A 16,544-nucleotide genomic window follows, 5' to 3' on the forward strand; every position below is an offset into this window, starting at 1 on the left:
TTATCCAGAGCAGGTATTTAGTGTTGGCGTACCTTCTGTGCCCAGTAAAAGAACGGTCTCTAAATGTAGCCACACAACCCTTGGGTTCAGCCAGCCCCGGGAGCAATCATCCGGTACAATTAGACTCGCGCCGACCCCGCCTTAATGAGCTTGTTAAACCCTCAGCTCGTTAGTCTGGCAATAGGGAGGTGGAGATGAGAATTGAGGTTTTTTTCTCTCTCTCTCCCTGACGTTTAATGAAAGTGTATTTTTTTAAGTCTCTGGCCCACTTCGTAGAAAGGCCTGGAGTGAAGGATCACAGGAGGATATGCTCAAATATCCACACGAGGATGAGCAAAGGTTGCACGGGTTGTGTGTGTGTGTGTGTGTGTGTGTGTGTGTGCAGTTCACTTCTGCTTCTCAAGCTGTCACAGATAAACTACAGTATGCATTACAAACCTGTCTTCTAATTGTGCTCATTTTTTCTTGCATGTCAGTAGGTACACTGAGCACCAGATTATGAATATTCCAACCTTAACCTCAACAGTTTGTACGACCAGATTTTACACATCTTTAGAAACTTAAAGCTGCATTAACTGATTTTGTCAGCTGCTAGGGGGCAAAAGAAAAAAGCAGAGAGACATACAGCCCTAAAACATTGAAACTCCCAAAGTTGTTTAACAATTTAGAAAAATAGAACAAGATTAGCACTTATTCGAAGTTGTTTCTGGTGACCTGATTTAAGTCTAAGTTTAACATCTGCTCTTCTTTTGGCTCTGGTTTGAACCCCAACAACTTTTGAGGAAAAATATTATATTGCTTAGCTGCTAAACGGTCCAGTATGTTCACCAGCTCGTCTCTTTGTGTTTAGTGTTTGACAGGCAGGGTGCAGTGGGTCTATCAGAGCTGAAGCTTCCTGCTGCTGCTGGATATGAGAGTAATAGGAATGGTGAGAGTACAACAAACCATTTTACATTAGACATACAAAGTCATTTGATACAGTGTTATATATAAAACAATGTATATATAAAAAACAGAGTACTGGAGGAGTTTAGACTTTACAAGCACAGCTAACTGGAAGAAACATAAGGGGCCCTATCTTACACCCGGTGCAAAGCAGTGTACAGTGCAGCACAGCACAGCTGTGATTGCTACTTTCAGACAGATGTGCCCGTGCTCATGTTGTGTAAGCAGCAAATGTACACCCATCTGTGCGCCTGTGGGTGAGTTGGTCTTAAAATGAGTGTCATCAGGCACATTGTTGGTGCTAATTTGAGGTAGCAGAAAACAATTGAGCCATTGCACAACAAAAACCTGGTCGAAAGTCAGTGATGCAGTATTTTCCTGCCTGTCTATTATTCAGATATAGACACACCTACATAGGCAGGTTCACAATCTGCTTGAAATCTGCTTGGTATATACACAGGAATGTGCAGCTGCACGTGTCAGAGCATCGGTCAGATGACTGTCAGATGATTAGGAGACTAATGCCAGCTGTCCCTATGCAGTTTCCATTACTGTCAAAGTTACTGCTGCACTGCATTTCTTGGAAAGTGCGTCATTCCAGCATCCCCTGAGTTTGTGCACAAGCTGATACATTTCATCAGCAGAAAGCTGTCAACTTCTCCAACTTGCTGAATCTGTCATTTAAATACCAATACACTTTTAAAGGGAATGGGAGTTGATTGGTTTAATTCATTTTATGCCCAAAACGCGCCTATGGTAAATTAAAAGATTAAATACGATCCCTTTGCACCTTGCACCTTAATTTTTGCCCAAATTATGCACCATTTAACTAACAAAAGTAGAGTTGAACACCCTTTAGATGCACTTGCACCATGCACTTTAAACAATGTGCTATAGCAAACCTGTTAAATCTATATTAATTTCATCACAATTCTTCACATCCACATGCACTAATCAACCTTCCACAGCACAATTTCAGTTCATAATAAAGGTAAACGTGAACATCTGATTTGAAGATAAGTGCACAGTGTACCTGCATATCAGCTTTTCATGCTAGGGCAGGTCTTTATCTAAAATAGGATCTAATTTCTGCTCTAATAGCTCTCACTGCAAAAGAAGACGGGCTGAGCCTCGGTCGATTAGGACCTGCTTGATTTTCAATTTTCTACTTTAATGGGGGTTTTTCTTGCATTTTCACTTCATCTTTGTGCCTCTTTAACATACTGTCTGCCTCTTTTCTCTACTTTGTCTGTCCCTGCTTATCTATCCCCGCCTGTCACTCCCTAATTTTGTCACATCGGACGAAACAGTCCTCCAGCTCCTGTGCCGTTAAAATCATGCCTGTCCCATTGACCTTGTTTGAAGCTCATTGTGCCACAGCCAACAACAATTACTCATCACAGTGTTTGGGGCTAAGCCTGAGCTAATACTAAGTGGAGTGGAATGAAGTGTTGGAGTGTAAACGCTCGCACCAGCCCTACTGTGACAAATGCCTACGTTCTCCTCTTATCCATCAGGCTCAGACCAGCCATTGATCGTTGTTTGGACGGACTCTAACAGCCACTTCCCTGCACTGAAAACACATGACAGGACACACAAAACACACACAAAACACACAGAAAAGCAGTCGTTTTTCTCAGAGAGAGAAAGAGAGAGAGCTAAAATAAATGTTGAGTAGGCTGGCTGCTTCGTGAGTAGAGTACACCAGTGTTTTACTTCTGTGTGGGAGAGAGGGGAGGGAGGGGGGAGGCAGAGGGAGAGAGTGAAATGGAGTTGTTACTCTTAGTTTGACAATAAAACACCACTGTAGTGTGCAGAGAGGTACAGTGCGTTTCTATATGGATGCATGTGCGTGCATGCGTGTGTGTGTTTCTGTGTAGTGCAAGGTTAGAAAAAGTTAAATGCTTTTGTAAGGCACACAAGAGTTCAAGAGCTGCAAAAACACACACACTTCACCTGCAGACAGGCACTCACATTACAGGCTGTATACAGTACAAACAACGCCACTTACGCAAACAGTGCTGAAACGCATCAAACACACAAACACTCACAGTGCAAGGCACTTCTGTATCTAGCTGAAATCTTAAAATCCCGCTTTCCTACAGCAAGATTTTAAAAATAAACTACAGTACCGTGTGTATTAGAGCTGCAACTGATGACAATTTTCATTACCATTTAACCTGCTGTTATGTTTTCGATGAAACAATTAAAGGATCAGAACATTTAGTGTCATCTAGTGGTGAGACTGCAGGTTGCAAACGCTTTGCGCACTCCCCTTCCAAACATGCAGGAGAACCTAAAGTGGCCGCAAAACTCACGAAAAACAAGAGAGGCCATATCTAGATCCAGTGTTTGGTTTGTCCATTCTGGGCTACTGTAGAAATGTAATGAAAAACACACACAAATCCAAATATACCCAATGTAATGGACGCCCTCTCTGTCAACAACATTTGCATCAAACAGACCCCAGCAAACCCTTGTGCACTCATGGACACAGAAAACATAATACTGGCTTTAGATGTGAGAAGTTACACATCACATTTCGAGCACAAGGGTCACGAAACTCAAATAAAACTGCCAAAAAAGGCAATGCTAATCAAATATGCATCAAGATTTTGTTACTATGTTTTCTATGATAAATCTCAAATGTTTTTAGAGACACATTTTAGTGCGCTCTTTAGCTGAAATATGAGAAAATTTGCATATAGGCCTCCATTTGCATGTCCCTGAAAACAAACCAGCACGGTCTCAAACTGCACATATCACACAAGGCCAGACAAAGTAGACATATAAAGACCTTCTTGATCACATTCAGAGTATAAATAAATAAGATGTTACGTTACAATATTGTAGTTGTACTAAATAAGTCAACAGAATGAGTGGGGACCTTTCTTTAAAACTTAAAAAATTAAACGTTAAAGGACCAGTGTGTAAGATTTGGTGGCATCTAGTAGTGAGGTTGCATATTGCAAATGCCTTGTCTCACTCTCCAGTTCCGAGCATAGAAGAAACTGGGGTGGCCGTGAATTACGCACAAAATGCAAAAGGTCGTATTCAGAGCCAGTGTTTGGTTTGTCCACTCTGGGTTACTGTAGAAACATGGCGATGCAACATGGCGGACTCCGTGGAAGAGGACATGAACCCTCTGTAGATATAAACAGCTCATTCTAAGGTAACAAAGACATGATGATTCATTTTTTCAGGTGATAGTATACTAAAGAACATGCTTATGAATATCATATTCAATTTCTGCAATATTCTGCCAATAGATCCCCGTAGGTCACACACACTGGACCTTTAAGGGCTGAATTACAAAAAAAACAAGACCTCACAGGAGAGTTTTGCAGTGCAGGTACAAACAAAAATAACACATATTTATACTCAATATATTTTTACACACCACCAGTGCCTACAAATAGAAGATCACAGTAAAGCAATGGCTGTCATCCATCAGTGTGACTGTACTATCAATATTATTACTCCTACACAAACAGTATGACACACAACTACTACAAGGCACTACTGGTTTATTTTTGGACATTTATGATAGTTGTAACTGAGTGTGTGCGGTTTGCGTGTGTGTGCTCTTCTTTCTCTACCGCTGTGAGGATCAACATGAGTTTTAGACATCAAGAGTGGGGACATTTTTTGGAAGGTGGGGTCATTTTGGCCGCTCCTCACTTCTTTAAAGAGCAGCTTGAAGTTTTAGATGTAGTTACTTTGTTTAGGATTAAGAGGCCCCTCCGGGATTTTGCAGGCTATTTTGTTGGGGGGGATTGTTGCATCTTAAAATGCCTGATTTCACAGCAACTTTTCTAACAAATTGCGATGCATGTTGCAGTGTTTAAGTCTTTTTGGTGATGAAATTGTCGCAAAAAAGCAATTAATCAAAATTCAATTTAAGGCAACTTGTTCCACTGGGAATAAAACTGCATTCTGTCTGAGTGTTTTAAGTTACCTTACTTAAAAGGCTCAGGATTACAAAACTTGCACCTGGGAGACATTTCACTAAGAAGTTAAATCTTTTTGGAACTCAAATCTGGTCAAAACAGAAGCACCAAAACAGAAAATATAAGTGGACAGAGTATGTCAGTGACCACCCTTGTGTTCTTTTCAATACCCATGAAAAAATAAAAAATACACAATAAAGTAGTAAAAGTAAAACATTTAGTCCATTTATTGAAATGCATACATGTATGACGTTTGAGCGTGGGATCGTTATGATTGGTGGAACTCATAGCAAGCTACGATGACTGGTCAAATTTTCAGAGACGTTGCAGTGATTGGACAAAATTGCGAGGTTGTGCAGGATTCACTGATATTGCTTGATTTTGCATTAATCATTGTGATTGCAACATTGCTACTTCCTGGACTGATTAAGGTTGATTTAGGGTCATTTAGTCATGATGGTTAAAGTTAATGTTCAGGGTTCAGGAATGCTTTTGTCCATAAAAGTCCTCACAAGAATAGAAGCACAAGTGTGTGTGTGTATGTGTCTTCGAAGGTCAGTCCAGGATTGTGCTGATTGTACAAAGAATAACAGCCCTTTTCTGCTTCCTTGGAGAATTTAATTGGCAGGTCATTACCACTTTAACCTCTGACTTTACTGTATCCCCTGCATCTAAACCACAACAGCTACACAACTACACAATCACACACCTTCTCCGTAAGACGACCGCAGAATATAAACACTGTTTCTCTTCCCTTTTTTAAGGTGTTGGAGCAGAGGGTGTGAACAGAATAAAAATGAGAGGATGCGAAGACGAAGAGGAGGAGGAGGGGCTAGAAGGGGATGAGGTGGTCACAACCTTGAAAAGGCACAGAGGGAGGGGAGAGGGAAAGGAAACAAGGACAAACTTAAGGGTTGTTTAAGGGGAAAGGTGTGGAGGGGAGGGAATGGGGAAGAAGGAGGGAAGGAGAGGTGGGAGAGGGAGGCTAATACGAAAGCAGAGATGGTTACAGAAATTAAAAAAGGAAGTGAAGCGAGGCGAGGCAGGAACTATCGATGAGGTCAACAGAGTCACAGGCAAGAGGGAGGAGAAAAAATGTGACACAGCAACTGACAAATGAAGTCATCTGTATTGATTTGTCACATCAGTCGATATGTTTGTGTTTGTTTTCCTTTTAAGTTTGTGTTTTTATGTGTCTCATCTCACCAAGTAAAGCAGTGTGTGTGTGTGTGTGTGTGTGTGTGTGTGTGTGTGTGTGTGTGTGTGTGTGTGTGTGTGTGTGTGCCTGTCATGAAATTCAGTCACGCCAAGGGTGCTGGCGGGATCACATGGTATTTCTCGGGGTGATGAAGTGCACTCTGCGTGGTCGTTGTGGACTGAAAAGTTGTTACTCCGTGGGTGGCCATGGAGATTGTAACCAGAGCAACAACAATAAAAAAGATGTTACTATACAAACCTCGGCCCTGGGGGAGGAGAACAGGTCCATCTTTGGTTTGACTGTCTTCCTAAAAGACAAAGAGGGACAGAAATAAGACGACGGAGATCACTGAACTTGGCATTTTCCACCAGTGCTGCAGGTGTGATCAATAACAGGATGGATGATCTCTTGATGGGAGATAAAAATCTGGCCATTTGACTCCCCACTCATCTACTTTCTGTCAGAAACTGAAGGAAACTTTCTGGCAGAAAGGCTTTACGAGGTCAGGTTATGTAGTATAAAGAGTGACATATGGGAAGGAAGAAGCAGTGGATGAAAGGGTTAAACACAAGACTTTCATCCAGAAGATTGGGGTTTGAGTCATGCTGTGAGGCAAGTTTTATTTCTCTTTTTCAAGAGAAATTTAGATGTGGTTTTCTACTTAGACTCCAAAGTCACGATAGGCAATTATTTGCACCCTGTAGATGATGACAAACGTCACTATTGCAAATTCCGGTGAAATAGGGTTTAAATGTGAGCGTCCAAACGTCTGTAAATGGTAGGTGACAGAATGATTTAACCGTGAACAACTCTTCACTGGTGACTACGCTCTTTTAAAGTACGGAAACCAATTTTGCCAGACTGAAATGTCTTAACAACTATTTAATGGATTTCTATGAAAATTTCATATCACATCCAAGGTCCCCAGAGAATAAATTCTACTAACTTTGGGGATCCTCTGACTTTTCCTCTGGCACCACCATCCTGTTGAAATCCTTGGCTCAGAGTGAAATGTTCTTACGACTGTTCGATGTACTAAGATGCAATTTAGTGCAGACATTCACGTTGCCCCTCAGGATGAATTGTAAGAACTTTGGTAATCCTCTTGTCTTATCATCTAACACTGCCATCACATCAAAATTTCACTTGGTCCAATATTTTGGCTAATGCCCAGCCTGGGAATGAGATAAATCTGCTGAGTTCATGTTTGCACTGGCAGATAACGTCTGGCCCTCCTTCAGACAGAACTCCACCAGCCTTGGATCTGGTCGGGCCAATTACAACTGTTTTAATAAGGCGGGTTGTGTGATGATTGGCATGTCACAGGTTTCTCTGCTCTGATTGGATGTGTATCTATCCAACTGCGTCCAGTCCGCAGGTCCGTCCTGCAACTCAGGCTCCCGAAACTGAGATCAAACTGTCACACTAGGCAGTGCTAATGAAATGTGGATTGAGATACATTGGTTATTTTCTGCTAAACATAATTTAGTGATTCTTCAGCTGCAGTACTAGAAAGATTGCAACCAGGCAGTCGCCATTTTGTGCCATGCTGTAATACAGTGACTCTAAACTGAGGTAAAACTGTGAAGCAAGGCAGTGTTGATCACCTGGCAATTGTCTGTTTCTCATGTAAAATGTTTTCAGCTATGTCACATGTTTCTTTGCTCTGATTGGTTGTACAAGTCAGTTGCAAATGTGAATTAATCTGGATGCCAGGCTAGTTGATGCCCAAATACCTACAAGACATCCATCCCATCAGTCTCAGCTATACTACGTTTTAACGCTAATTAGCAAATATTAGCATGCTAAAACACTAAACTAAATGCTGAACATGGCAAACATACTGCTAAACATCAGCATGTTAGCATTGCAACTGTGAGCATGCTGATGTTATAATGTGGCTCAAGCTGAGGTCCAGTCTCAGAGAGCTGCGAGCAAGGTTGTAGACTTAAATACCCCAAAATTAAAATACATCATGCTCACATGTTTCATAAAAATGTGCAGTGGTGTCTGAAATACTACATCTAAGTTTAGGAATACTGAACCCTTATTAATGTTATTTTTCCTATTCGAGAACAAAATATAGAAAAAGACTAATTTCAGGTTAAATTAAAAAAAAATTTGTTGAAAAATACAACCAGGCCAGTAGTTTAAGTTTTAAGGACACTGCTACAAATGTTAGATGAAGATCTTCATAAACAGTGTAGTATTGACTGTAGAATGCGACGACATGAATCTGGTTTCTAGGACAATTAGAGAATCAAACATGTGGCAACATTTAAAAGAGGAAATGTCACAGTTCCTTGTAATGGTCCAATGCAAACCCATCACATAATACATCCATATAAATAAAGGCCGTTCAGATGCAAGAACAGAGGAAGTAACGAGTCTACCTTTGCATCATTTCCTGTTGAGAGATTCCCCCTTTGCCACATCTCCCGCTGGTGTAATTTGACCCCAGCAAAATGGGCCAATCAGAAGCCCGACCACCCATTATGAATGAGGAAGTGGACTGTAAAAAGGGTAATAAGTCTCCTGAGTTTTCTCAAAGCCAAATTTATGTATCCTTGCCTCCATCACTTCCTCGCTACTTAACGGCGCCCATTTATGATGTGAGGGAGAGACGGAGGGATAAGACGTGAGGAATGAAGGCAGTTTCGCTCGCCAAATGGGACATCATAACTCAGGAGATCCTCGAAATATTCAGAACTTTTTTCACAGCTGCATCACCTGTCACTGAGCTAGAGGCTGGTTGTTCTGTCCTTTAGGCCTGGTTTTACCTTGACCATGGCACACTGTTGTATTAGATGTCTCTAAAAAGACTAATTTACACACAACAAACTGCTATTTAAGAGAGAACCTACTATGCTCGCATCCTAATTTAACTTGTACTGGCCCTTTATGCAGACCCCCAGTTCACCCTGTCTGAAACAAGCCGTTTAACCTTCTGTCTCTTTAACCCCCCCCCCCAAAAAAACCACTTTCCTCTGATTGGCCAACCTCCGTGTCAGTAAGCCATGCGGCTGACTCTCCCAGGACTGGGAGCTCAAACACCAGTGGACTGTATGGCTAACTAGCAGTAGTGGTTAGCTACATTAGCAACAACAAAAAAAGATCCCTGTCCATCAGAGAGAAAGCGATAAAATATGTAACTCCATCACAACCTAAAAAGCACTTTCTGTGAGATATGCTGAGCATAAACACAATAAAACGGTTGAATGGAGACAGACTGGGTTGTTGGACGTGCTGTGCAGAAAATAAGTTTCCTATAAAGACCAGTTGAGTAAGTTACACAGATGCAAGTTTTCTCTTTAGAATCCATTAGTTAAATCCAATAGCCAAGCACTTTAAATTAGTATTTTTAAAAAGTAGAGCAATGTATACTGCAAGTCAGTCATCATCATTACATGCAGAGTCATTGACAGACTGGGATCAAAAACAGCCCAGGCTTTTGCAACAAGACCAGTTCTGTTTTCACCCCCCGACCCTCCCGCCTCTTTGGTTGTTTGGTACTCGCTGTGGCCAACAGTGCCCTAAAATAATACCAAGCTAGTCAGGGTATTTCTGCAATAACAATATTCTTGACAGCATGCCAAAATACTAAAAAAATATTTTTGTTTATAACTTACAACAGCTGTTGAGCTCTCCTAGTAGTCAGCCAAGTGCTTCTCCTTGAGGTGGGGAAATTAGTTTGTTGTATTGCCTTTTTCTGTTAGTCTTCATGCACTTCTTACAAATCATTGCGGTCTGTTGTACATCTGATGTTTTGTAATGAAACCACTTCAACACTACTGAAGTCGCCTCCCTTTTTGAAACTATGAGGTCACACGGTCAAGAAGTCATAATATTGCCACTATCAGGATATGATTTTTTTTAAAACAGTAATAAATGATAAACATTATTACCGTGAACAATATGGCAAACCCTGATTTTGTGCCCTGATTCATGTTCTTTTAGCCTGGTGACGCTGGCATAAAGTTAAATTTCAAACCTGCTGGGGATGTGATGATAACTGTATTAACTCGATACCATGGTCATGTGATGCTTAGGATCAACAAGGATCAACACCGTCACACACAGTGAGGAACACAACCTCTGATTGGTTGACTGGCTCAACCCAAGACATCTTGGGATTGTCAGTGGGCGGCTAAAAACGTGCTAGCAGCGGAAATTCTGTTTACAATTATAGATTTTTTTTTAACAAACTCTCCAAAAAAAGACAGTGAAGATGAAGGATGTGTTACAAAGCTGTTGTTTGTGTCTCGGACAAAAGACGTGATATTCTTCCTGTTATTTTGTTGTTGTTATTACTATTATTATTATCATCATCATTATTATTATTATTATTTATTCAATTAGCTGATTAATCACTTGAAGATGTTGATGGAGATGTCGATGCCTCACTTTAAGTTTTGTTGTCCATGAAGGGTTAAGTTACACTGTTTAGATGCTGGCTGCAGACATGCTAACCTTAGCTGCAGCTGCTGCAGGAGACTCCGCTCTCAGGCTACAGTGCTCTTTTTAGATACAAGCCTACTGTATTTTGCATTTGATTTAAAGTGTTGCTCTCACCAGCTTTGAATTTCACATTACAAATGACCACACTTGCGACCACTATTCTCTAACCCAGATGCAGTCCCAGGTACCGACTGTTTTAGCGTGAATTGGTACTTGGTGCTACTGCAAAATTAAGTCGGTACCCTTAAAAGTGCAGAGTTCTTTATCCTGACCTACTGCTAATACATGGTATATGGTACAAGTATTTGTTTGATTATGTTGTGTTTTATTGGTTTAATTGAATAAATTTGTGTTTTTGTCATTTGTGTTCCTCCTTTTCCTGTTTCTACACATAATTACCTGTGAAAAAACTTTGAAGAGTTAGCAGTTTAATTATTAATAGAAATCCAATATTCCACACGTTTCAAGGTTTCTGCTTTGGGGGGGAAAGTTCTCTGCAATCCTTTTCAGGGGCCTATCATGTTGTTGGAGGTTTGATCTTATCCTTTGATCTTATCCTCCGCATTCAAACGAGACCTGAACCCCAACCCTGCTCCAACTACTTCAATTACATAACTTTATTCAACTCATTCATTACTTCAAGGGATGAAAACTGCTCTTAAAAAGCATGATGGAGCTAGATTGATGCTAATTATTATTAAATATTCTGAGGGCTTCGGTTGCTTTTACTGAGACCTTAGAAAATTTCTTATTCACTATGCAAATCAATTCAGGGCACAAACAAGCCCTGAAATGCCAACAAATACCCGCTTCTTCATTAATTGCAGGTGCATCAGCTTTAAACCTGACTCACCAAGGCTGGCACCCTCTCACACTTTGAATAATTGGAGTATTGTCTCCTCTGATCTGAAGCTCTAATAAAAAAATAACCCTCCTGTCATGGTGATATTGATATATATTCATAGTATGTCACATCTGGCCTGCTGCTCAAGGGATTCAGCTAAGTGCTTAGTACTACTACTAGTCACTTTTAGCACTGTGTGCAAGGGGTCTTACACTTTGCGGGTTGGTGGGCGGAGACGCCTGAGGGCTCGTGGTTGGTGCTGGCTGTCCTGGTCCGTCTGGTAGAAAAACATCCTGAGATGTTCTTCAAGCAAGAACCATGTTGGCAGACCGAGCAACCTCTGCCAGAGAGGAGAGAGAGGGAGAATGAGGTAAGAGACATGGAGAGGAGTTCGATAAAAAGAAAGGATGGAGTAAAGAATGATCGAAAGACAGAAAACGAGGCAGTGTTTGAGGTGGAAGAATGGCAAGTGAGGTGGAGAGAGATAAGGAGGGAAAATCAGGGTGAATGGCTGGAGAGGTCTGCGCAGACAAGGGGAGTGTAGGGAGAGTGGGAGTTTGATGGAAGAGGAGAAGGAGAAGAAGGGTGATGGGAGATCGGAACGAGAAGGGTGGAAAGGAGTGGATGAAAGAGAGGAGATGAAGCGAGAAAGATTACAAGTGCAAGGCAAGCGAAGGCGAGAGAGTGTGGCAAAGTGAGAACCACGTAGGTTGCGGGAAAAAAGAGTAAAGCAGAAAAGAGAAGTGAGTGAGTGGGAGAAAGAGAACCTGATCGTGTTTTTAGCGATGGAGCAACACTGAAACATGTCAAAAGTCCCACAACTACAGTCAGTCAGACGTGATGTGGGCACAGGGCAGAGCAAAGAGAAGAGAGCAGCAACGCCTACATGTTGAGCTCGATCTGCAAACTACTGCTGAAATATCCGAGTCAGTGCTTATCCACCTACAGCATCGTTCAGCCCACTGAGTTGTAGGCTTCTGCACTGCACGCTGCAGAAGATAGCAAGCATGCCAACAACTCAACACAACCTTTGCATGAAATAAAAGGCTGCGCTGTGCATGAAATTAAACGTGATTACCTTCATGTACGTGTTGAGCTCGGGGATTCTGCTCTCTGCAATTTCCTGCTTGTTGCCGATGAAGACTTTTCCTAAAGAGAAACATGTGCACAATGAGGAAGGTGAAGGAATAAAACCACCAGGGGTCAGATGTATAATCAAGGCCTACATCATTTCCCACACATGCTGTGAACTGGTATTTATGGAGAACGAACATGCAGAATGTGCATGTCACACACAGTGTACTTCAGCCCAGGCGAAACAGATGTGTGCTATGGTGAAGTGAAAAATATGCATACGTGAGACAAGCATATGCTATTCTTTTAGTTTCTCAGTCAGTTTCACTCAATGAATATGATTTTATACAGTCTACTCACAAAGAAATTTGAAGATACCCTGTGGAGTTTCTGTTTTTTGCACATGCAACCAAGCAGCGTGATACATTCCTGCTTTACTCTTCTTGATTGACAAGTGGTGGCGGAACCTTGCTTAGCAGTGCATAAATAGAAGCAATGAAGAGGAAATCTACTTGTAAACAAAGGATGTACACAATACACAATTTAAAATGTTTTAAAAATAATCTTTGCAAATGCTTTATGAGGAAGAAAGTGCATGTGACATGTTTGTTAGTCCTCAAGGACAAACACACAGAGTTTAGCTAAGAAACACTGAATGTAAACATAACTTTTGTTTACAAGAAAACTTCACAGAGCAACTTTAAATCACAGGCGGGAGAATGTGCAGACAGTTGTTTGTTCAATTTTACTTTTCTTTCTTAATTCAGCTTTTGGTGTTTTTCATTATTTTTGTAATTTCCTCTTAATGTCCTTTTCAGTTTATCCTTTATTGTGAAGCACCTTGTAATCTGAACCAACCAAAAACACGACAGAGCACATAGACTCAAAACAAAAGAACATATTGCACATTTATTTGATGACACAGGTGTGTAGAAGAGGCATGAGTGGACCAAAACGTTGCAAGTCAACTCCTGCATACTGTTAAACTTGCAATCTTACATTTATTTGCAATGATTCGGTCCTTGACCTTCATCATAAGGTTTTTGCCTGATGGAGGTCAAGTACTGAAACTCTGCAAATGAACAAATATTACGAGTGTGGGAGTTTACCTGCAGGCGGACACTGACTCAGCAGCCTGTCTCAATTTATCTCACATATTTAAATTATGTGTAATTTATTACACCAAGACTGTTTAGATATTTATTTTTTATTTTGGCTGATGTTTTGTGGATTTTTACACCCTGGTCCTGATGAAATAGAATTACATTTTAGCTGTATCTTTTTATAGTTAGACACAAAATAAACAGGACAATAAACTTGAACTTAAGATTTTTCTAAATCATGGTTGATTATTTTGTAATGTAACAATTCCATTCTGCTGCCAGTGATGACTTTATCAGTAAATGTCTGAAGATTTAAGTAATTATTGACACTATATGTAGTATAAATTGTCCATTGTCAGAGCCTCACCAGCGTGAATAAATGAAAAAATCCACTTTACTTTTGCTATTATTTTCACTGAGAGTCTGTTGGAGCAGTTCTGAGGTATTCTGATTAAAGGGATAGTTCAGCTTTTTGAAGTGGGGTTGTATGAGGCACTTATCCATAGTCAGCGTCATGCCGACAGGAGAGGGCTGCATTTTAAAGGGTTATTTCAGCCACTTCAAAGCTACATTAACACAGACAAACTGTTTGAGGTAGTCGGTAGACCAGCAACTCCTGTAGTGTGCAAGGTAAAAATGACCTGATGGCTTGGGAGAGAGTGAGACGATGGCAAATGTAATGGCAATGTCTGGTTGGGAAAGGCTTTCTGAGAATATTCTAATACAGTGTGCACTTACACTGATATTGACTTTCTCTAGGTGGATAAAATATGTTTTGTTGCTGGCACAGTCGCCAGAAGTACATTGCTTAGATCCTATACCAGTATCCCTGCTACTTCTCTAGACTGGAAGCATGCTGACCACCATCTACTGAAGGTAATACACTATCCCTTTAAGATCATATCCACTTTTTATCTTGCAGCTGCACAAAGATTCATGCATCTGGTCCCAATAGTCAGTTCTTCTAAAGTTATGTTTCCACAAGAACGCCAAATATTGTAGCAATATGTGGAATTAATGGAATTTTTAAAAGCATAACCACATTAATTTTGTCACAAACTAGACAGATTCTCCTCTTTAAAACACACCCTGCTTGAGAGCGCAGATGGATTGCCCCTTTGTCCGTAGTCCAGCCAAAAAAGAAGAGGCACGGTGCCGACTCCTCGCGCTCTAAATCAGACCCCTCGACAACTCATCCGTGGCCATCTAACACTGCTGTTAAATCAAATTTAGCACAGTCTTAATGACCCTCAGCCACAATATTCAGCCCTCTCTCCACTCTCAATTTCTCTCGTCTCGTCTCGTTCGCTCTCGAGTGCGATAACTCACTCGATCACTCGCAGGCACAAATTCACTCATTTACTCACTTACAGATGAATCATTCACTCATCCGCTCGCCGTCTGCTCGAGCCTCAGTGAATAAAATGCTCCTCTGACCTTGAATCTAGTGTGGAATAGTTTTTATTTCTTTTTTATTTCATAATACCTACATTGCATTTAGCCCACAGGCTGTGATAAAAGAAGATAACAGGAGAGGAGACTTTGTTTGACTTCATGACAGCAGCTGAACGCAGCGTTTACATTTAGATTAATATGATGGAAAGACTAAATTCAATTCCATCTCCATTTACATTTGGTATGCTTAAGATTTCTAACTGAAAGTAAGACTATGTCTGAGTCATATTAAAATATTTTCATTTAATTGACTTTCATTAATCAGACAGTTTCAATTTGACCAAACAGACCTACATCCTTTTCCTTTTCAGTTTTTTTTTTTTTACTCCAACCCATCACCCATCCTCCCCTCTGTCTCCCTTCTCACTCCCTCCTGTCTTTCTTATTCCCTTTCCATCCTGATGAGATCTGGCACTGCAATTAAACCCATCAGCTCTAATATTATCCAGCAGACTCCTCGGTGGCAGATGCTAAATCAGAGTTTGTCGAAAAGTAGAACTTTCCCAGTATAGAAAGTGTCAATGAGAAATACTGCCTTAAAGTCTATAAAGAACTGATGTTAATGAAAAAAATGTGTCAATAAAGGCTTTTGTGCTTGGATATGTGTCTAAATTATTTATGCTGTCACAGAAAAATCTAATATTTGACTGAAATGAATATATCTGTGGTAGATTGCTTTGAATAAACAATAAAAAAAAAGGGCACACAATATAACAGATACATAAAACAGTAGTGCATCAAAAGCATTTTTACAACAAACACTCTGTGCTTCACTGACTTTTGCTCCAAAGATTTTAACATGTTTTTAGACAAAGTGTTTCTACAAAAAAAAACAGATTTTAACCCCTGAAAAACACTCAGATGTGGTGAGGGTTTTCCCAGTAGTGACAGGTGACATAAGAGCGACAAAGCAGGAGGAGGCTCGTGTGGATGAATGGATCAAAAACAGTATTTTCACTCAGAGGACTGGGCTTCGTGTCTCTGTGTTAAACCAAAGATCAGCAATGACCGTTTTCTGTCGCAGCTTGGTTATGTTTAGGCAACGAATACTTGGTTATGTTTACGACAAAATCGTAGTTTGGATTAAAACTGTCATTGGTTTTAACCAAGGTTTTGGTTAAATTGCTTCTGTTTTTTTCCTTTTTCTTGCCTTTTTTGATGACTGATTTGATTCATCTGTCTGTGATTACTTTCTTGTGTATTTAGTTCCTGTCTTTTCCCCTTCTTGTTGCCAGTTTATGTTCGTCCTTTCCGTCAAGCGTCCTTGCGGTTTCCCCAGTGTCTCCTTGTGGTTTTGGACTTCCCTCTGTTTTTTTATGGACTTTGAATTTGTTTGCTTTTGGACTGCTCTCTGATTGACACCTGTGCCTGCCTGGTTACCTGTAAGTTTTTGTATTTTGACTGATTAAATCTCCCGAACTGCACCTACTGCCTCACATCTGCATTTTGGGTCCATTCACGTGTTTCTCCTGGTTACCGGCTTGACAGCTGTGACAAAAATAGACCCTTTCACAGTG

At 40.6% G+C, this 16,544-nt stretch overlaps 2 protein-coding genes across 3 annotated transcripts in view; one reads left to right on the forward strand and one right to left on the reverse strand.

Moving 5' to 3' along the window:
• Nucleotides 1–16,544, reverse strand: part of ncf4 (neutrophil cytosolic factor 4) — a 48,976-nt gene that overhangs the window by 18,596 nt on the left and 13,836 nt on the right. Inside the window, exons 4-6 of the mRNA XM_084714833.1 lie at nucleotides 12,474–12,544; nucleotides 11,608–11,735; nucleotides 6,352–6,400 (exon numbers count right to left, since the gene is read on the reverse strand). Coding sequence (XP_084570959.1) covers nucleotides 6,352–6,400; nucleotides 11,608–11,735; nucleotides 12,474–12,544 — 248 coding nt within the window. The remainder of the gene's footprint in view (nucleotides 1–6,351; nucleotides 6,401–11,607; nucleotides 11,736–12,473; nucleotides 12,545–16,544) is intronic.
• The window catches only part of pvalb7 (parvalbumin 7), a 61,114-nt gene that overhangs the window by 5,972 nt on the left and 38,598 nt on the right, over nucleotides 1–16,544 (forward strand). The gene's annotated exons all lie outside the window — the stretch shown is intronic.

The sequence above is a fragment of the Lutjanus erythropterus genome, chromosome 3 (genome assembly GCF_056507025.1).
Source record: "Lutjanus erythropterus isolate fLutEry1 chromosome 3, fLutEry1.hap2, whole genome shotgun sequence".
Taxonomy (NCBI): domain Eukaryota; kingdom Metazoa; phylum Chordata; class Actinopteri; order Lutjaniformes; family Lutjanidae; genus Lutjanus; species Lutjanus erythropterus.